At 45.4% G+C, this 21,080-nt stretch overlaps 1 protein-coding gene across 10 annotated transcripts in view; it reads right to left on the bottom strand.

Moving 5' to 3' along the window:
* The window catches only part of SEC31A (SEC31 homolog A, COPII coat complex component), a 62,207-nt gene that overhangs the window by 37,222 nt on the left and 3,905 nt on the right, over positions 1–21,080 (bottom strand). For all 10 annotated transcript variants that reach the window (XM_048509027.1, XM_048509028.1, XM_048509029.1 and 7 more), the window contains exons 2-12: positions 16,554–16,633; positions 15,397–15,520; positions 12,568–12,766; positions 10,915–11,010; positions 9,504–9,644; positions 8,410–8,552; positions 7,530–7,629; positions 6,094–6,255; positions 3,893–4,045; positions 2,435–2,668; positions 781–855 (exon numbers count right to left, since the gene is read on the bottom strand). In XM_048509027.1, the coding sequence (XP_048364984.1) occupies positions 781–855; positions 2,435–2,668; positions 3,893–4,045; positions 6,094–6,255; positions 7,530–7,629; positions 8,410–8,552; positions 9,504–9,644; positions 10,915–11,010; positions 12,568–12,766; positions 15,397–15,520; positions 16,554–16,632 (1,506 nt within the window). In that variant the 5' untranslated portion in view covers position 16,633. The remainder of the gene's footprint in view (positions 1–780; positions 856–2,434; positions 2,669–3,892; positions 4,046–6,093; positions 6,256–7,529; positions 7,630–8,409; positions 8,553–9,503; positions 9,645–10,914; positions 11,011–12,567; positions 12,767–15,396; positions 15,521–16,553; positions 16,634–21,080) is intronic.

Raw genomic sequence — 21,080 nt, 5'->3', positions numbered from 1 at the left:
TAACAATCTCCTTTCCCTTCCCCACACTCCACAACAAGGTGAGGTGAGGTGGGTGGGGCTGAGAGAGCTCTGAACAAGGTGAGGTGGGTGGGGCTGAGAGAGTTCAGAGTTTGGATTTATATCCCACCTTTCCCTCCTGTAAGGAGACTTAAGGTGGCTTACAAGCTCCTTTCCCTTCCTCTCCCCACAACACACACCTTGTGAGGTAGGTGGGGCTGAGAGAGTTCCAAAGAACTGTGACTAGCCCAAGGTCACCCAGCAAGAATGCAGGAGTGCGGAAACACATCTGGTTCACCAGATAAGCCTCTGCCACTCAGGTGGAGGAGTGGGGAATCAAACCCGGTTCTCCAGATTAGACTCCACCTGCTCTTAACCACGACACCACGCTGGCTCTCATCGCAAGAGTCTTTAACACAGAATTGGTATTTCTTCCTCCTTATAACATGCTGATTCAGTGGATCAAGATCTGCCCCAACAGTCTCTGATCCTGACCACACGGCTGGCCCATTTAAATTCTAACCACTATACCACACTGGCTCTGAAGAAAGTTTATGAAAAGGGAACAAATAACCTAACCACAATCTCCAAAGGAGACCTCTGTGCTTAATTATCAAAGTACATAATGTTCGCAATTAAAATTTATTTGTATTTGCACTTTGGCCACAGAGAAGCCTGCCTGCATGCCCCAACGTCTGACCAGCTGCAAACAATCTCTTGATGGAAATTCCTGGACACTCTGAGAAGTCTCTTGAAATGCCAAATGGTCCTGTACACATTTACCTTCTTTCCCAAATCCTCTCTCTTGTATCCCAAGAGTTCCAGGTATTTGCCACGTGAACCTTCTTCAAAATGCACCTTGATTTAAAAAAAATAAAAAACGAAAACAAGAACACAGGAACAGGAAATATTTTAGAAACAGACTTCATATTTGTTTTCTTCCATTTCTTTATTCCTTCTATCTTTCTAACAATTCTGCTGAACACTGGACATAGCGGTGTGGGATTTTTTAGCAAGATGTAATACATACAGGGGATCTAGAACCACAGTGTTCCTCAAGGCTGGGCGGGGCATGCAACACATATTGCCTTCTCCCATAATTTCAAGCAGTGGCGCATGACCCTAGGGACATGGGGTACCCCATGTCCCCGAGCACAAGCCTTTTGGTCACGTGGGGGGCGCTGCATGGGCAGCCCCTCTTCCCTGCCTACAAGCCGGGCTTGAGTTTCCCTCGCGCCCGGCTTGTGGGCAGCGAAGAGGGGCTGGAGACCAACTCGCAAATAAGTGGGGCTCCGCATGAGGGGCGGGGGGAAGGGCGCCCGGAAGGGTTTTTGTCTCCAGGCGCCATTTGGCCCCAGTATGCCTCTGATTACAAGCCTCATTGCCTAAGGCTGCTAAAGTGATTGGGAGTTAGGACAGTAGTAACTGGATTACAGTAAACCAGGGAAGCATACACCCAACATTCAAAGAATGTATAAATTGGGACTACCTCTAGCAAGCTTAGTTGTGTCCCTATGATGTCCTCTCCTGTTAGCTCAGAAGAATCTTGATTTGTTTTCAGAAGGCTGGAGTTAATGGGAACATTCCTGGGAAAGTCTTTGACATCAGCCCAATCTCCATAAAAGCCCAGAAAGGCTTATAAGTGGAGGATGTGTTTGCCCACTTCACAATGCCACGCACTCCATTCACGTAGCCGTCATGCAGCGATAATTTCATGATGATAATTTCAACTAGTACTTTTGCCTGCATTAAGGGTCTTTTAAAATGTTCATCTGCTTGTGCAGAACCAACTCTTCCACCAGCTGCTCTTGGGCAGCTAAGCTACCCAAGAAGAAGGAGGAGGAGGAGAAGAGTTTGGATTTATATCCCACCTTTCCCTCCTGTAAGGAGACTCAAGGTGGCATACAAGCTCCTTTCCCTTCCTCTCCCCACAACAGACACCTTGTGAGGTAGGGGGGGCTGAGAGAGTTCCAAAGAACTGTGACTAGCCCAAGGTCACCCAGCAAGAATGCAGGAGTGCGGAAACACATCTGGTTCACCAGATAAGCCTCTGCCACTCAGGTGGAGGAGTGGGGAATCAAACCCGGTTCTCCAGATTAGACTCCACCTGCTCTTAACCACTACACCACGCTGGCTCTCATTGCAAGAGTCTTTAACACAGAATTGGTATTTCTTCCTCCTTATAACATGCTGATTCAGTGGATCAAGATCTGCCACAACAGTCTCTGATCCTGACCACATGATTGGGCCGTTTAAATTCTGCCCTCGTTGTATAGCAGCTGCTCACTGAGGAGTGGTGCCCAAAAAGCCGGAGTGACATTTAAATGGCCTCTTGTTCACCATCGATCCCTCCCTTTCACACCTACGCAAAGAAATCTGAACAATGGGTTTTGCGACAACTGAAACCTTCAAACATTCCATCGCCGTCTGTAATTACCTTTAAGAAAGACCACACGTTCTTCTCGAAGTCGTTCTTAGTAGCGTCAATTTTCTTCTGACAATAGTTCACGAAAGCTTCCGCCCGCACGGCCTCCTGCAGCTGATCCGACCGTTTCAGGAACTCCTTCTCGGTGACCACCTGACTGATGTAGACGTGATAACGCTGCGGCTGCTGCTCCGCTCCGGGCTGCAGAGGCTTTGTGTTCTCAAACGTTACAAGTTTCCCTCCAAACTGGAACATGAAGCACACCATAGATAGGATTTATGCGCCACGCTTCGCTTAGGGAAGGGGCTGCAGCTCAGGGGAAAAGCCTTTCATTTGCAGGCACCAAGTTCGATCCCTGGCATCTCCAGTTAAAAGGATCAAACAGTCGGTGATGTGAAAAACCCAAGAGTTTGGGGAGCTGCTGCCACCTGAGCCGAGGGAACTGACCTCCGCAGATCTGTGATCTGATTCATTATAATGCAGCTTCATGTGTGTTCACTTGCTATGAAATGTTCGTGCCCCATAAGTGTGTGCTGAAAAGACAGCATGTTTGTAAGATGCGTGATTAACTTTCAATCAGAGTCCGAAGGTGCGTTGCAAGCTGTGACTAAAGGTAATGGTGGTGAATCTTTGCACTGGTGGAGCCTATTATGCGATGCTGTGGCTAATGCGGAAAAATAAGGGGGTGATCTTCTTAGGAGATAATGGACAACCCTTCAGAATTCAGCAACCTTGTGACAAGGATGGGTGTAGCAACAAAATGGCTGCCACAAAATGGCGGCTGCAGGAGGTGGAGCCTGCCACAAAATAACCCCCATAGCTTAATTTGAACACAATGTAGATGCTTGTGCTACAGTGGCAGCTTCTGCCAAATCAACATTTTTTAAAATCAGCAAAGCCAGTAAAATTTTCAATACTCAATCAGAAGTCTTGCTTGACAAAAGCCTCACTTGGTCCCACCCACTTCCTAAAACACTTGGTGAGCGCTAGAAAAGGTATTGACAGACACCAGGGTGCCCGCTGCCACCAAACTGGGACCTCTGCCTTTTACCTAAAGGGCACTACGGTTTCATATTACTGTTATCCATTCCACATTGCTGGGGTTAGGGGCGTGGCGCCTCCAGTTATTTGGAAATCAGTGGGAAATTTTGGCCCTCCCCTCATACTAGAGAATAAGTCTGAATGTTTTTATTTAGAACTACATTTGATTAATTTGCTAGCAGTCCTAAATGGCTATTTTAATTTTTTAAAATTAGATTCATGTATTTTGTCCATATTGCCTTGAGCTCCACGTGAAAAAAGGCAGCTAATAAATACTTTCAATCAATCAATCAATCAATCAATCAATCAATCAATCAAACAATCAATCAAACAATCAATCAATGCATTATAGCTTTCGGTATCTTGGCACAACACATAACCCTGGTGTTAATGCCATTGTATAGATAGACACTCCTGCTTTCCACTTACTGAAAAGGTTGCACCCACGGGCCGGCGGATCCACTTGGGTGGTTTCTTCAGCGGCAGGACTGTGCTCTGGGGAGTTGTCTGCTGCGGAAGCTGCAGAGGAGGAAGAGGCTGCCCTGTTCCAAATGGGTCGAGATTGCCGAAGGACGAAGACAGCTTCCGAAAGAAAAAGGTTACTTCTGCTTATCATCTGTTCTGGTACAACAGTCAATAATTCAGGCTCCAGATGTAGAATCAGTAGTCTCTATTGTACTGCCACAGTTACCAATGCTGCAGGAAGCCAGATCTGGGGATCGTGGTTCCTGCAAACACCTTAATTCCCACATTTCCTGCTCGAACTCCTCCCCCCCCCCCCAATCTTCCCACAGATTAACAGAACAACAGAATAACGAGGTGTGAATAGCTTTGTTATGTGTTCCAAGTGTCTCAAATTTGGGGGAATAGTCTTCACCCTCCAACCTCCCCCCTTCTGGAGCCCCGAGGCGAAGATGCCTGCTTACCACATTGCAAAGCACAGTGATAAAGGGTAGAAAGATCCATTGACATATGCCAGATAACAGGAGGCCCAGATTTGTCCTTGGGCCCTGACCAGGCGATGCCAGTCAAGGCGGGAGCCGTGCCTGACATCATCATCACTTCTCTGAATCCTCACTTTGTGAACATCTCAGAATTTACATCATTCATTATGCTGAGATAACCAGAAGTGGAGCTACCAGGGGAAGGGGGGTGCCCCCCTGGGTGCGCGCATGGGGGGGGGGGCGGAAAATCACACACACACACACCGTGGCACCCCCCCTCCACACTTTTACCTTAGTGCACAGGTGTCAAACGTGCGGCCCTCCAGATGTTGTGGACTACAGTTCCCATCATCCCCAGCCAGCATCAATGCCCTAGTGAAAGTGCAGGCTGGAGAAGCAGCCTGTTCCCTTCAGGCTGAAAATGACCTGGTGGGAACTACACTTCCCAGGAGACCTTGCAAGCCCCAAAGGTCTCCTGGGAAATGTAGTTTCCACCAGGCCGTTTTCAGCCTGAAGGAAACAGGCCGCTTCTCCAGCCTGCACTGTTTCACTAAGGTAAGTGTGTGTAAGGCAGGGACAGAAAACACGGAGTGCACACCGGGCGCAGTATGGCCCAGCTACGCCTCTGGAGATAACTACTCTTGAACTCAATTTTGCCCCTGATTAGTGCAGATTTTCAACTGAATGGAGTTCAAGAGTCAATGGACCCTGGTTAGCATCAGGAGCCCCACTTTTCTCAAAAATAAAAACAACAGCATTGTTTACTTTGGCAGGTGGAGCTTAAAGGTCTGTGCCGAAATCTACTGTTATCCGGATTAGTCAGCAAAAGAGAGGTACTGGGACAAGGATCATTATTTTGAGATAATCTCTCAGTCCAATGTGAAAGAGCTCCAAGGGACCGTAACAGTTTGGGCTTTGCAGCTATTCCAAAGCAACTCATCATGATTAACAAAACAAAAACAAAAACCTCTACATATTGTAGAAAATAAAACAACTAAGGGGGGAAATGAACAACCAAAGATGGTCTTTATTTATAAGCCACTGGAATAAAGTCAAGTCAGAAGAAGTCACAAAGCTCGCAGTTCTCAGTTATATCTCACTGTTTATTTACTATTCATACTATTTGGAGATTATGAAAATATTTAGGAGCAGCAGTGGCGTAGGAGGTTAAGAGCTCGTGTATCTAATCTGGAGGAACTGGGTTTGATTCCCAGCCCTGCCGCCTGAGCTGTGGAGGCTTATCTGGGGAATTCAGATTAGCCTGTACACTCCCACACACGCCAGCTGGGTGACCTTGGGCTAGTCACAGTTCTTCAGAGCTCTCTCAGCCTCACCCACCTCACAGGGTGTTTGTTGTGAGGGAGGAAGGGAAAGGAGATTGTAAGCCCATTTGAGTGTTCTCAAGGAGAGAAGGGGGGATATAAATCCAAACTCCTCCTCCTCCTCCTCTTCTTCTTCTTCTGGCATTGCGCTGATTGAACGTTTCTTCTCTATGGCCTTGCATCAATGTTCTACATTGGCAATTTATTTTGTAGAACAGTTCTTTTTTTCACAAGTTTGTTGTGTTGTTTGTTGCTTATGCATTCTGGCCAATTATAAATATTTGTTGCTCTTTGTTTATTCTAAACAAAATTATGTTTTAAAAACCCTCTGCCTTCCTGCCTTTTTACGCTTTGTTTTCAGTACCTTGTCAGCCTGCTTCTGCCTCAGGCTGTCTGTGCTTCCGCCCATAATGGAGTAGACACTGATCCGCCCGTCAAAAGACGCTGCGGAGAGGAGCGCAGGGTTTCTGGGACACCACTGAATATCAAAGCACCACTGGGTGTTGGTGGGAAGTTCATATAATACCTGTGCCCAAAACCAAAAGATATGAGAACAGAGCAATAGCAGCTATAAAACAGTACAAGTATGAGGAAGAATGCTAAAGTCACATGGGTGTAGCTTAAGCAGAGATCTCAAAGCACTTAGCTGTCAGTCTCTTCCTGTGTGCTCAACAAACACTTAATCTCCAGCAAATACAAGCTGCATGTTTTGGTTCCTTATTACACACCCTTTTGTTTAGTTTCTGAGTTGATTCTAGTGGCAATACCTGTGAAGTACTGACTGGTATAGCCGGGCGGTGGGGAAGATAGAAGCAGCCAAGGCACCTGGAAATCAGGTCCAGGCAAGATCGTTGTAGGTGAAAAGGAAAGAGTATTGTCCCTCCTAACAGAACCTAGAATACACTTTCGTTTGGGTTCACAGAGCCTGATGCCGTGAGGTGGGCGAATGTGAACATCTGTGTCCCATTGTTCTTAGCTCAAGGATTTTACTCTTTAGGGAAGGATGATCTAACAAGGAACAAGGCGGGCATTCTTCATATTAGAACTCTTGAGTCTCTGTAGTCCAGTAGCATAGCTACCACGGGGCGGGGTGGGGACAACGCCCTGGGCGGGGCCCCGTTCAGTCACGTGGGGGTGGAAAATCACCCCCACACCCCTCCCCCCTCGGCCGGCCTCGGCCCCACCTGGCTGTTCCTTCAGATGGTGGAGGCTGAAAGAGCAGTCTAGCAGGCTGCCACAAGGTGTCCCTCAGCCAGGCCCTGCCAGGTTTGGCAGACACTGCAACTGTGCCCCGCCAGAGGCTGCAGTCAGGCACCCCTTGGCCAGGCTACCTGGGACTGCCACCAGCTCAGGTAAGTGGGGTGTGGGGGGGCACAGGTGACACCATTTTGCCCCAGGTGCCATTTTGTACCCCCATGCCTCTGCAGTAGACTCAGACTCTACAGGTGAGACTCCATAGACCAGCCTCTCCAAGGAGACTTACCATTCTCTATGTTCTGCCAAAAGGTAAAGATCTAATCTCTCACTCACTTTTAAAGCCTCTGCAGTGATAAACTACAAGAACTTTAACACAGACCCACCCTGCAGCAAGGCACACTGTATATTTTAAACAAATCTAACCTAATATTTATTCCACAATGGGGAAGTATAGCAAAAAAAATCCCTGGATGATTAACACATTGATACAAAGGCAGATACAGTCTAATTGTTTTGGAGACAGCAGAATTAGCTTGCTCTTTAGCACCACCTAGACAAGAAATAATTCGCCATTCAAAGAGCCTGAAAATTATTTGCAAATACCTCTCCCGTGTTTGGATTGGAACAGAGTATTTTAGCATCCTTCCCACAGCTCAGCAGTAGCTCAGGATCCGCCATGCTCCAAGCAATAGTCAAAACACCCCTACGTGAAAAGACACAAATACCGTTGTGTAAAGATGGCAATGTATGAAAAGCATTGCAGTTCTCTCTTACCCTGTCTCAAAGTATGGTGGTCAAAGAGGATGTAGTAAAGTTATTGCAGTCTGCATTAATACAGTAAGCTGTTTTCAGTTCCTATGCTGAGACTGTGACTACATTATCTTCTCTCTTACACACACAAACATACACACACTCAGTTTTTATGAAGATTTTTAATGTGCAGCAGTAACCTACTACAGCGCCATTACAACACACACACACACATCGAAAATATCCCAAGGTATCTCATTTACATTGAGAACTTCTATAAAGAGGGAGAATATAAGCCTTGTGTAACACAGCATAACTACCTTGCTGAGTAGTTTTGCCCAAACTGTCTGGAAACCTGAACTTGACCTAAATATCATGTACCTTATTACAGTAGTTAAAACCATGGATTTGGTTTGGACACCACACTGAATTAAACTATGGTTTAAACTATGGTTTCGTTAAAGAGATCATCGGAACGTGGGGCACTCCTCTAACTGTGTTTTGTCAGGATCTGCAAAACCAGAATTTGAAGCCATGGTTTGAAGTTCATTTATTGACCACAGTCTTCCCTGTGGTTTTGTGTGATATGCAAATGAAGATGAATAAACATATGGCAGAGGAAACAGAGCAAATTATGCTCTGGCCTGAAAAGAACATACTTGTGGATACAACGGGTTGTACAGACATGGGGCGGAAGGAATGTAAGGAATAAAAAACGCATGCGCACACACACCTTGCATGGTTTTCCAGAACACGAAAAGGAGATGATGCAAACCTAAGGTCCCACATCTGAATTACAGGCAACCTGTCATCTTCTGAAGCCAGAACCATTTGGGTAGCAACATCCGGATGCCAAGCCAACCCTGAGCAATGCATCTGGGGACCCGGGGGGGGGGAGGGGGGGGGAAGAGTTCAATTATACAATCGTCAACAGGCTGTCTTAAAAAGGCACCAACATTCTTTGCCCCGGCTTCTCGCATTGGATTTACACACTCCTTAAGTAATGCAGCTACAGCAAGATCCACGCAGGCTACTGTCAATCACGCATTGGCATGCATGCGAGTGAAACATGTACACATTTCTCAGACTTGTGGGAGAATCATCACCTGGGAGGTCCAAGCAAAGGAGGTCAAAATGTATAAAGAAACACAACAGAAATCAAAGATGCACCGCACTGAAAAAAGCAGTGGTGTCAAACATGGGGCTCAACGGCTAGATACGGTTCCTTGAGGCAGGACTTATCAGGCCCACAAGTCAGCTGAATCAACCCCTCCCCCGCACTCCCAATGGGTTCACTAAGCCAGACTGGGAGCAGGAGGGGTTACCTCAGCTGGCTCGTGGGCCTGATAAGTCCTCTCAAGGCACCCACCCTACCCCACTGCTGACCCGCCAGTCCAGGCATCCCACACAACCCCCAGTGTCGTCTTGAGGCTAGCTAAGGCAAGCCCATGCAACTGCCACCCCGACACTTGTAATGAATGAGTTCGACACCCCTAGAATGAATTAGCTGGGGACTGCCATAAGTAGAAACCGATGTGACAGCACTTAACGCACATACAAGATGCAAACGTTCTATGCTCAGGGCAGCAGGCGGGGAGTCCTATGTTATACCATTCTCCCACTTTTTTTTTATTAAAGACCCAAGGAAGATTATGCAAATTAGGCCAAACTATAAACAATGCTACACATGGAATGTTCATGTTACATGCTGTCATATTGGGGGGGGGGGGGGGGGGGTCACATGTTCCGCCACTAAGTGAAAACAATTTTTGGCTATGGATTGCTTAATTAATGCAGCCACCTGCAACGAACTGGCTGGATAATTACCCGGTTACTGTGGTCACTGACTTTGATGATAGGTTCGTTTTTCCTGAGATCCCACACTGTGGCACGGCCACTGGGGCTGGCAGAAGCCAAGATATGCTGGACTTGCCTGTTCCACGCAATACAGCTGATGTCTTCAGGAGGCTGTCGGAAGAAGAACGTACGCTAATATAACATCCTTCCCACAACAGGGGACAGCAGTAAATGTAAACAAAATGTTTTAAAACCATCCCCTCCACAACCTACTACCCAAGAATGTAAAAGCAGGCCAATATATCATCTACATGTATCTGTGGGCACATTTGGAATTCTGACATGGGATGGTGGGTGGAGCAACAAAATGACTGCCACAGGAAGCAGAAAAAGTCTCAAAATGATGGCTACAGTTTAACTTCAGTGACACAGAATAGATCCTTGTGCTGTAGAGGAAGCTGCTGCCAAGGAAATATTTTTTTAAATCTCCACAGCCAATCTCCAATCGTCAACCAGAAGCCTTGCTGGGCAAAAGCCCTACCTGGTTCTGCCCACCTTGTAAAAACACTTGGCGGGCACCAGAAAAGGTGCTGATGGGCACCACACTGGGGGTCCTGATCTGGGACCTCACTAGAACTCTTCTTCCTAGGTATCCAAGTACAAATGCCAAGCATCTCCATGAACTCTTTTGGGAAATCATAGAACCACAGAATTTTGGGAAATCATAGAACCATAGAAGTTGGAAGAGACCACAAGGGCCATCAAGTCCAACCCCCTGCAATGCAGGAACACACAATCAAGAAGAAGAAGAAGAAGAGTTTGGATTTATATCCCCCCTTTCTCTCCTGCAGGAGACTCAAAGGGGCTTACAATCTCCTTGCCCTTCCCCCCTCACAACAAACACCCTGTGAGGTGGGTGGGGCTGGAAGAGCTCCGAGAAGCTGTGACTAGCCCAAGGTCACCCAGCTGGCGTGTGTGGGAGTGTGCAGGCTAATCTGAATTCCGCAGAGAAGCCTCCACAGCTCAGGTGGCAGAGCTGCGAATCAAACCCAGTTCCTCCAGATTAGATACATGAGCTCTTAACCTCCTACGCCACTGTTGCTCCTGTGGGTAGAAATGATGAGACATGAACATCATGAGACATTAAACTGCCTGAAATCTGGGGATGGCTAGATTGTCTCCTAATGCACTGGAGTCACATCCAGGATTTTGGGTGGACATGATGTCACACATTTTTTTCTAGTCTTGGCCATTCTAAGAATCAAAGGCAGGAGGTCTCGTGCTATCAGCAGATAACTGGCACCTTATCATTCTAAGACACTACTGGGCAATAAGCCTTGGGAAACAATATATATTTAATCTGACTACAATTGCATATATATTATCACGCCCATTAGTAAGTTTGGCTTTTGACTCTTGGGGAAAAAGATACATTCTTTACCTGTGTCTTGGCTCCAGGTGTCATTGGTGTTGCAAAGTTGTTCAAGTCCCAGATGTAGATCTCAGACTCATTTGCTCCTGAGGCTACTAAGTTTGTCTGTAACAGGAAAAAAATACACACACCCCTCTGTGGGTTAGAGAATTCCCCGGATGCAGCCTTCCTAGTCATGGAAGGGCCAAACCCAGAAATCCTGCAACTCTTTATACAAAGTAAAAATACTGCTTCTATTTCTGAGCAACTAATAAGGGACAAGAATTCTCTCAGTCCTAAGGTTTGGTCAAGAATTCACAAACATGCCAAAGAGCTGGACCAAGAGAGGACTCCTTTTTCAGAAGAACTTAAGGGAAGAGGCTGCAGATGCAACAGCTGAGATAGTGCAGATACAAAAGACAGCATTTGAGGCTTCTGTATTCAACCAACAGGGATGCACGAGAAACAAGTGTACAACAGTTTCTCTAAAGGAAGAGAACAATCTTGATCATATGATTTTAGAAATACGTCTGAAGCTGTGGTGGCCAAATGCCGAGAGAATGATAAGCCAAACACCCAAACAAAAACCCCAATATTCATGAAGGCCCTTGGCTTTGAATCCCTTCAGCCAAGATTTTTCAACATCTAATTCACATTTCTTACAACTGAGGACAACTATTTCTTAACTACTGTGCTGCAAAAGCGAAGCCTCATTTGTGATTTAGCACTCACCAAATTTCTGACATGTTTATTATTATTATTATTATTATTATTATTATTATTATTATTATTATTATTATTATTATTATTATTGGGCTCTGATCGGTGTACAACATAGCACAACTTAACAAAAGAGCACTCTCATAATTTAAATGTAAGTACAATATAAATATAGGCTCTAAACATTAAAATAATTAAGACCATTTAAAACACAGCGTACAAAATATAGCCCCTAAAAAGCCCCTCTTGAGAGGGAAACGGAAAGGCCCAGAGATGGAAAAGGGCTGCAGAAGTTAAAAAGGGGAAGAGAGGGGGTGCGATCAGCGGCCAGCTTCTCCAAAGGCCTGGTGGAACAGCTCGGTCTTACAGGTCCTGCGGAACTATAAGGGTACTAATGCCACATGTGTATTTTATTTATAAAGCTGCCCTTCCCCGTATCCCTCAGCCCCAAAGCAATGCATAGAACTGGGTTCCCCAATCTTTTTGAGCCTATGGGCACGTTTGGAGTTCAGGCACAGTGTGACGGATGAAGCTACAAAATGGCTGCTGCAGGAAGAAGAGCCAGACTCAAAATGGCTGCCCGAGTTTACCTTCAGTAGCACAGAGAAGATCCTTGCACAGTGGCAATATAAGCCACCCAAACAATTTTTTTAAAAAATCTGCAAAAAATCTCCCACAGCCAACCAGGTCTTGATGGACAAAAGCTTCACATGCCTTCACCAACCTTCTAAAAACACTGGTAGGAGCCAGGAAAATTGTGAGCGGATACCATGGCATTTGTGGGCACAATATTGGGGACTCTTATATAGAACATAAAATACAGCTTCCAAGAAGCCTAACACAATTGGAACCTTAAAGCCACAATGCAAAATCACCCCCTTCAGAAGTATCGGTCAGGGTTGAAGAGTCTTTTGAACGGCACTATTCATATATGGTAAACAATATGATACAGAAAAATCTCACCTGGAATAGATTGACATCCAGAGCTCTCACCGGCCCCGTGTGTTTGTCCTTCTGCGCAATCACAACTTCACTGTCGCCAGCCATTATTTTAGCGGGATCATACAAGATGATGTTTCCGTTTTCGCCACCTGCAATGAGCACGCCGGAAAGATTCCCATCGGGTGCCACCTTGTGAGGACCCCATATTAGTTTGTGATACCTGCAGGATTAATTGGGGAAGCAGCAGAAGGAACAGGTTACATAAAGAAGGTATGTTCCTCATACCAACAGCAAGGTGGTTGAGAGCCAGCATGGCAAAGTGGTTGAGAGCAGGTGGACTCTAATCTGAAGAACTGGGTTTGATTCCCATTCCTCCACGTGAGCGGTGAACACTTATTTGGTGAACCTGATTTGTTGCACCGCTCCTACATTCCTGTGGGCGCCCTTAGGCTATTCACAGTTCTCTCAGAACTCTCTCAGTCCCACTTACCTCACAAGGTGTCTGTTGCGGGGGGGAAAGGTGTTTGTAAGTCACCTTGAGTCTCCTACAGGAGAGAAGGGTGTACAAATCTAAACTCTCCTTCTACAGTGCAGAGACAGTTGACTTTAAATGCCTGCTGTGTCAAGGAAAAACTGGATGGGTTTAAGATGCTCAGCTATACCCTATATCCGTGGTGGCGAACCTTTGGCACTCCAATTGGCCATGCTGGCAGGGGATGATGGGAATTGTAGTCCATAACATCTGGAGTGCCAAAGGTTCGCCACCACAGCCCTATATCATAAGGATGCTGAGGATTTTAAAAAAGTGTGAATTGTAGGACAGTGTAAACGGCAGGAAAACAATACAGTCAGAAGAGGTTTACATTTTCATAGGATTGTACATATTGAATTTGGCTTAGATCTTGGATGAGGAGTCTGGCCTACTTATGAAAATAAACATAATTTGATACAACACAGTCTCAGTGATCTTGGCACATTCAGTGACAGCACGAACTGTGGTCAACGGAAGCAAGACTTCTGTTGACACTGTATCTGCCGTGAAAGATCCATGGACTCAGTCCAACGTCAATGGAAAATTCTCAACTCCCATCATGCTAAAAAGAGCATACCTTGCTCTCACGGCCAAAGCTGCTTAGTCATGAAAAGCAGCTGCTGTTAGCTTAGCACAAGAACAATTAAAAAGGCTTATGGTCAGATTTCTTCCTCCTCGGTCAACTTGCATAGGAGGACTTCAGTAAACAAGAGAACGTGCAAAGATATTCAGGATCACTTGTCTAAACAGAGAGCACAACCCACTGTTTTGAAGCAGAGAAAACCACACACGGATACCCCTGCATGCTGACCTATGAATTAAGGGTACTGGGGGTGGGATGGGGAAGGGATTATCCCATATATAGGGGCGGGATGGGGAAGGGATTACCCCATATATAGGGGCTTCCTAAAGCCCTACTGCAACTCTCGCACTTATGGAACGAGAAAGCCAAGAAGGTGGAAGGAGACAATATAATCTAGCTTGCTTGAATCCATCCATCACGGGCCCAGGATCTAAGTGTGTTCTTCTAACCAACTCCTTCCTTCTCTCTTTCACCTCCCTGACTCATAATCAGGGATGACATCCCCCCTTCAACTAGGCCAAGCATCATTCTCCCCCATCCCACCTTCCTACAACTTGCTCTAGCAAGAGTGTAAAGTTATGCACAAGTAAGCTGTGGTCTTCGGGCAGCACGGAGGTCCTCCCATTGCAAAGTGGGAAGACCACAGTAGCACACGTGGCCATTCTTTCTGTCATCAAGCCGCAGCTGACTTATGGCGATCCCTAGTGGGGTTTTCAAGGCACGAGATGTTCAGAGATCATAGAATCATAGAGTTGGGAGAGACCACAAGGGCCATCAAGTCCAACCCCCTGCAATGCAGGAACACACAATCAAAGCACTCCTGACAGATGGTCATCCAGCCTCTCTTTAAAAACCTCCACCACACTCCGAGGTAGTGCATTCCACTGTCAAACAGCCCTTACTGTCAGGAAGTTTTTCCTGATGTTTAGGTGGAATCTCTTTTCCTTCACCTTGAACCCATTACTCCTGGTCCTAGTCTCTGGATCAGAAGAAAACAAGCTTGCTCCCTCACCAACATGACATCCCTTCAGAAACTAAACATGGCTATCATGTCACCTCTTAACCTTCTATTCACCAAACTAAACATCCCCAGCTCCCTAAGTCTTTCCTCTTGGGCATGGATTCCAGACCTTTGACCATTTTGGTTGCCCTCCTCTGGACCCGTTCCAGCTTGTCAATTATCCTTCTTGAACTGCGGTGCCCAGCACTCTACACAATATTCCAGGTGAGGTCTAACCAATCCAGAATAGAGAGGTACAATTACATCCCTCGATCTAGACACTATACTATTGATGCAGCCCAGAATTGCATTGGCTTTCTTGGCTGCCGCATCACAAGGTTTGCCATTTCCTGACTCTGTGTGACCACCCTAGTATTCCTAGGAGGTCTCCCATCCAAATACTAGCCAGGGCCAACCCTGCTCAGCTTCTGAGAACTGATGAGATCACGCTAGCCTGGGGCTATCCAGATCAGCACCCACGGGGCAACAGGGCTGTGTGTATGTGTGCCCACTGCCAGAGCCCTGGGTTGGGCTCCAGAGAGCAAAAGTCTGTGCCCTAATCCCAAGCATGCCTTGACCTCCATCCAGATAGGTTGAGCCCAAGTCTTGATACTGCAATCCTACTAGCAGCAAATCCAGAAGCAAGCGCCAGACCTCTGGTGCGCTCATCTCTAATCTCTACTCACACTCTGCAAAGTGGGGACCATATAAAGTGGGGACCATCTAAGCTTATACCTGTGAGCAGAGGAGTAAATGGCACAGGACTTCATTTCCAGCGAAGGGTCAGTCAAGTCCAGTTCAAATATTTCCAGCGAAGCATTGGTGCTGAAGGTCGCGTCCAGCTGCTGAGCAGATGTGCCTGATAGAAATGTACAACAAGTCACTCTACCATACTCTAGAGAAGTGGTTCTTAAACTTTTTGCTGTCACAGCTCCCTTGGAAAAGATCTCATGGCCCACACCTCCCATGAATCTGTTCTAAACTTTAGGCAGGGTGAGTATATATTTTCAAGAGCCTAAAAATGGAAACCTTTTTCATCCAGGGCATGGACTAAACATGCATAACTCATGGAAATGAACACAAGCAGAAGCAATGTGAGCCAGCGTGGTGCAATGGTTAAGAGCAGGTACACTCTAATCTGGAGAACTGGGTTTGAGTCACCGCTCTGCCACTTGAGCTGTGGAGACTTATCTGGTGAACCAGATTAGCTTGTGCACTCCAACACATGCCAGCTGGGTGACCTTGGGCTAGTCACAGTTCTTCGGAGCTCCCTCAGCCCCACACACCTTACAGGGTTTTTGTTGAGGGGGGGAAGGGAAAAGAGGTTATAAGCCCCTTTGAGTCTCCTTACAGGACAGAAATGGGGGATATAAATCCTCCTCCTCCCCGGGCAGATTTAGTCCCCCCACCCCTCTTTAGATGGGGCTCTTAGTCTATCCTTAGTCAGTCTTCCAACGTCAGGAGTGAACCTTTATCAGGGCTCCAAAAGTATTACAACTTGCGAAGTGTCAGGCTTGTAGAAGTTAGAATATCTGAAATTCATGCAAGCTAGTACCAAATTTCTAAAGGGCCAATCAGCATCTACTGAAGAACTTATAATAATTTTTTGGCACTTGAATTAAAAGACGCTTGCTTGTTTAAACACTTCTGTCCCACCTTTCTATTAAAAGACAATAAAATACAGTATCGCATCATATACCATCTTAAACAGAAGCGGACAATTACATACCATTTCCTTAAAACGATAATAAACTGCTATGATAGAAATGCAGCAATAACCACAGAAAGTCTATGGCAAAATAAAAGATAACAAAACAGAAACAGCTGCTGAAGCATAATGCAATGCATCAGCTGATCTGCCATTAGTAATTCATCATCTTTTTACAGCTTACCTGTAGCCAGGTAAATGGGATGATGCTGGGCTGGACTCCAGGCCTGCATCGCAGTGCGGTCTATCTCTTTGAGCTTCATTCTGCGGAAAAAAAGACACAGCTATGTAATAAACAGACTGAATAATTTTCATGTAGCGATGCAGATAAAACAGGAATGAAGGCAGGCAGGAAGGAAAACAAATCACTCTCCGATTAAAAAAAAAGTACAAGGAAAACATATGAGTATTGCTGGAGACCACGTGTGAGTCAAAAGAGTCCTAATTTTCAGCAATATATACGATGTGTTATAGCCTGGATCCTCAACAATTGGCTGGACACATTACAACAATACTGTTTCAGTAGCAGTTGCTGCCACAGTATTGATTTTATTCTGTCATTTCTTTTTCCCAGCGTATTCTTCAAAATTACTATTCCCCCTTGAAATTAGACTTCCTCTGTGTGTGTTTGGCTCCACCACATGTGGACGCCATTTAGTGGTTATGCCCGCCACCCCGTGTGAGAATTCCAAAGGTGCCCTTACACTCACAAAGACTGAGGACCCTGGGTTAAGGCCCCTGACAGTAGCTTACAACTAAAACACAAAACTTAGTCCAAGCGTCTCCAGAGATCTTCTCTCCCCAAAACGAATTCAGTACAGTGTAAAATACACTGTTTAATACAGCAGCCAGCCAAAACGCACATGGATTTCATTTCCATTACCTTTAATGGTTAACTTAATTGACCCAAGAGCTCAGCTCAGGCTATACTAAATTATTCCTATAGTCTTTCATTATTATTATTCCTATATCTCTTTCTATTTCTACAAAAAGGCAAAGCTTGAGATGAGGATTTTAACTGGTGATGACACAGTCTTCAAGGTATTCTGACCTTATAGAATCATAGAGTTGGAAGAGACCCCAAGGGCCATCTAGTCCAACCCCCTGCCATGCAGGAACACACAATCAAAGCACTCCTGCCAGATGGCCACCCAGCCTCTCTGTCAAAACCTCCAAAGAAGGAGACTCCACTATACTCTGAGGGATGACAATATTAGCCTTGTAGCAAGAGAGATGAGCAGCGGGATACAGTTTGCTGCTCTCTCTCTTCCCTGCACCTCATTTTTAAGAAAATATCAATCCACACAATGTATCTAATCTGGAGGAACTGGGTTTGATTCCCAGCTCTGCCGCCTGAGCTGTGGAGGCTTATCTGGGGAATTCAGATTAGCCTGTACACTCCCACACATGCCAGCTGGGTGACCTTGGGCTAGTCACAGCTTCTCGGAGCTCTCTCAGCCCTACCCACCTCACAGGGTGTTTGTTGTGAGCGGGGAAGGGCAAGGAGATTGTCAGCCCCTTTGAGTCTCCTGAAGGAGAGAAAGGGGGGATATAAATCCAAAACTCCAAAACTCACAAGAGAGGAAACTTTCATCTTTCAAAAAAGGCATTTCCACAGGAAAAAAAAAACACAGTTGCTCTCAAGAGGTAACGTCTGAAGATAACCAGCTAAGGGTGAAACTATAGAACAGAGTCACTGTGGTGTAGCGGTTAAAGTGATGGACTAGGGCCGTAGTGGCCATGCTGGCAGGGGCTGATGGGAATTGTAGTCCATAACATCTGGAGTGCCAAAGGTTCGCCACCACTGGACTAGGATCTGAGAGGTTCAAATCTCCACACTGCCATGGAAGCTTATGGGGTGATCTTGTGCCAGTCATCCACTCTCAGTCTAGCCTACCACACAGGGGTGTTATGTGGATATAGTGAAGGAAAAGAGAAAGCTGGAAGTCACTTTGGGTCCCCATTAAGAGGAAAGGCAGAGTAAGTAAATAAAGTAAATAAGATATATAAATAATAAAATTATGAATATATGCAAAGAGAAACTTCTCTATGTGCTGCTGGAGAATTTCTTTCAGATCCTATGCAAGCCCCCCCCCCCCCCCAATCAGGCCAGGCTGAAGATTGGTATGAGGGTCATTACATGATTGAGGTCCATGAGAAGAGCTGGACCGCTCACTGTCAACAATATTATGGACATTATTCAACAGAGATGCTTGTGACATTTCAAGAAGTTTTCAAAGAAATGCGGCGTATAATGTGTACTAAATCATATACTGACAGCTGAAATCCCCATCAAAATATAGTATGGTAATTATAAAATCAAGTCTTTAAAACTCACTGCAAATAATAAATATCGGCTGATTACCCACTGGCTGCCCTAGCCTCGCTTTGGCCCGAAAGTTCGTGCCAGAAGTGCTCTCACTTTCCCCGTGGAAAGAGAGAAGCACACGCGGGGCAAGAGGAAGCACGTCGGGCCAAGATTTCTTGTCCCACCGCACACCAGCCTGCAGTGGGTAATAGATACCATAGAAGCCCCTAGATTCCTGCAGATTTTGTTCATTTTGTCCCCCTTTCCCATGTAGAATGTTATAAAGAAAAAGTCTAGAAATCATTGCATGTGTAAAGGGCTGTCAAACCGCAGCTGACTTCGGCCCCTTCCACACATGAAGAAAAATGCACTTTCAATCCACTTTCAATGCATTTTGCAGCTGGATTTTACTATGCGGAACAGCAAAACCCACTAGCAAACAATTGTGAAAGTGGATTGAAAGTGCATTATTCTGCATGTGGGGAAGGAGCCTTTGGGTGACCCAGTAGGGTTTTCAAGGCAAGGGACTAACAGAGGTGGTTTGCCTCTGCTTTCCTCTGTATTCCTTGTTGGTCTCTCATCCAATTACTAGCCAAGGTTGACCCTGCTTAGATAAGATCAGGCTAGCTCAGGCCATGGTTACTTTTCATTATACTGGCCAAGACTGACCTATGGAGTGCCTCACCATCTAACCTTTCACCCAAGGGACATCCAACAGGTGCAGCCTACAGCACTGGATCAACCAAGACCCCACAAGGAAGATAAAGCACAAAACAGGATCATGTTCTAGAACTCTGTTGGTTTGCACCCTCTCCTAACTGTATAAGCATAAATAAAACCTTATAAATTGTAATGGTTCCCCTCTCATGTCTCATCCTCTGGTCGGAACTGTTATGCTGTTCTTAAAACCTCTCATTAAAGATGGAAAACTGCATGACTCATGCACACACAAAAAACACACAAAACCAAACTTAATTATGTGAAAGGCAAGTAAGAAGTTAGTATATACTTTCCTGTTTCTCTGTACTTGGACGGCTCAATATCACTACACACCCTGCAACAAGATTTTTGGAATATTTTTTGCCTTGTGGTATATAGTAATCTTGTCAGATCTTGGACGCTACGCAGGGTCACTACTTGAAAGGGAGATGACCAAGGAAGACTCCCCCAATATATCCCCAAATTGCACCGAATTCATTAGACACTTGTACACTGTTTCTCCAACAGGATGTGATGCAATAAAACACACCATTCTTCTTTTTAGGTAATGTATAACTGCCACGTAAATTACACTTCCCAAAGCAAGATTGTCCAACGGATCATGCGACAGGAATCTATAGGTAGCCACGTGCCAATATTAAAAAGCTAAAAACTGAATTTTTCAATGCTAAGGGGTAATAAATTGTAAAAATAACATTTTTATTACTTATTCTTTAATTCTTACAGCCCAATCTAGAATGGGGGAGCTGAAGGGAGTGGAGACAGCAGAGCCCTATGCTGGTGGAAATGCCCTCCCTGGGGCACTTACTCCAGAGTAGGGCCAAATCCATGGCAGCCTCCTGGGATGCCCTGATGTGGCACTGAGCACCGTGTCAGCACCCCAGTGCTGGTGACAGCATAGCAGAAGCATTCCAGAGGTGGAGACAGAAGTCTCTCAACAAACCACTCACTACTGAAAGAAGTTATGTGTATCTTCTCTTTTATTGCCCCAATCAGGTACTAAGCAATCTGTAATCTATTTAATCTCGAATTTTTCAAGCCAAAAGTGTCTGCAATCTACTAGTCAGTCACAAGCCTTTATTGGCATAAAATAAACATACAAAATCAGCATACAAAATTTGCCCATTATTGCTCACAATTATAGACACTGGTACTAAAATACTAAATACTAAAATATATACATGGTCCTTCTGTAACTATAGGACATTCCTTCAGCTAAGTTAACTCACTTACACGTCATCGGATACTGACAGAAGCTAGAAAAATTACTGCTGGCTATATGTGAGGTCATAAGTACATAGACATTGGTTGGGTATTCATCTAGACTTCTACGTCTCATTATTGTTAGCAGAAATTTTTGCTACATTCTACACACACTGTGGGATCCATGTTGTTCAAAAGCATAGGTATCTTAAGAGCATCAGCGTTAGATTGTTTATACAGAAATGGGATAAGTGTAGATTGTGACATTTCTGATTTTTGCAGAGCCTTACACAATGAAAGTGAGGGGTATGATCGAAAGTGTCTCCACCTGACCCATATTGCATGGACATAGCCTCCTCTGTTTATCAATTTGTTGATATCTGCCATAGAAGCAGCATAGAGGGGCATTAGATTGAATCTGGCCAGTGTTAAAAATATCTTCTTAATTTAGGGTTGGTGATCCACTGTAAATAAATGGTG

The sequence above is a fragment of the Sphaerodactylus townsendi genome, linkage group LG10 (assembly GCF_021028975.2).
Source record: "Sphaerodactylus townsendi isolate TG3544 linkage group LG10, MPM_Stown_v2.3, whole genome shotgun sequence".
NCBI classification, from domain to species: Eukaryota; Metazoa; Chordata; class Lepidosauria; order Squamata; family Sphaerodactylidae; genus Sphaerodactylus; species Sphaerodactylus townsendi.
The sequence above is the reverse complement of the archived record's forward strand: the minus strand, read 5'-3'. Positions and strand labels throughout refer to the sequence as shown.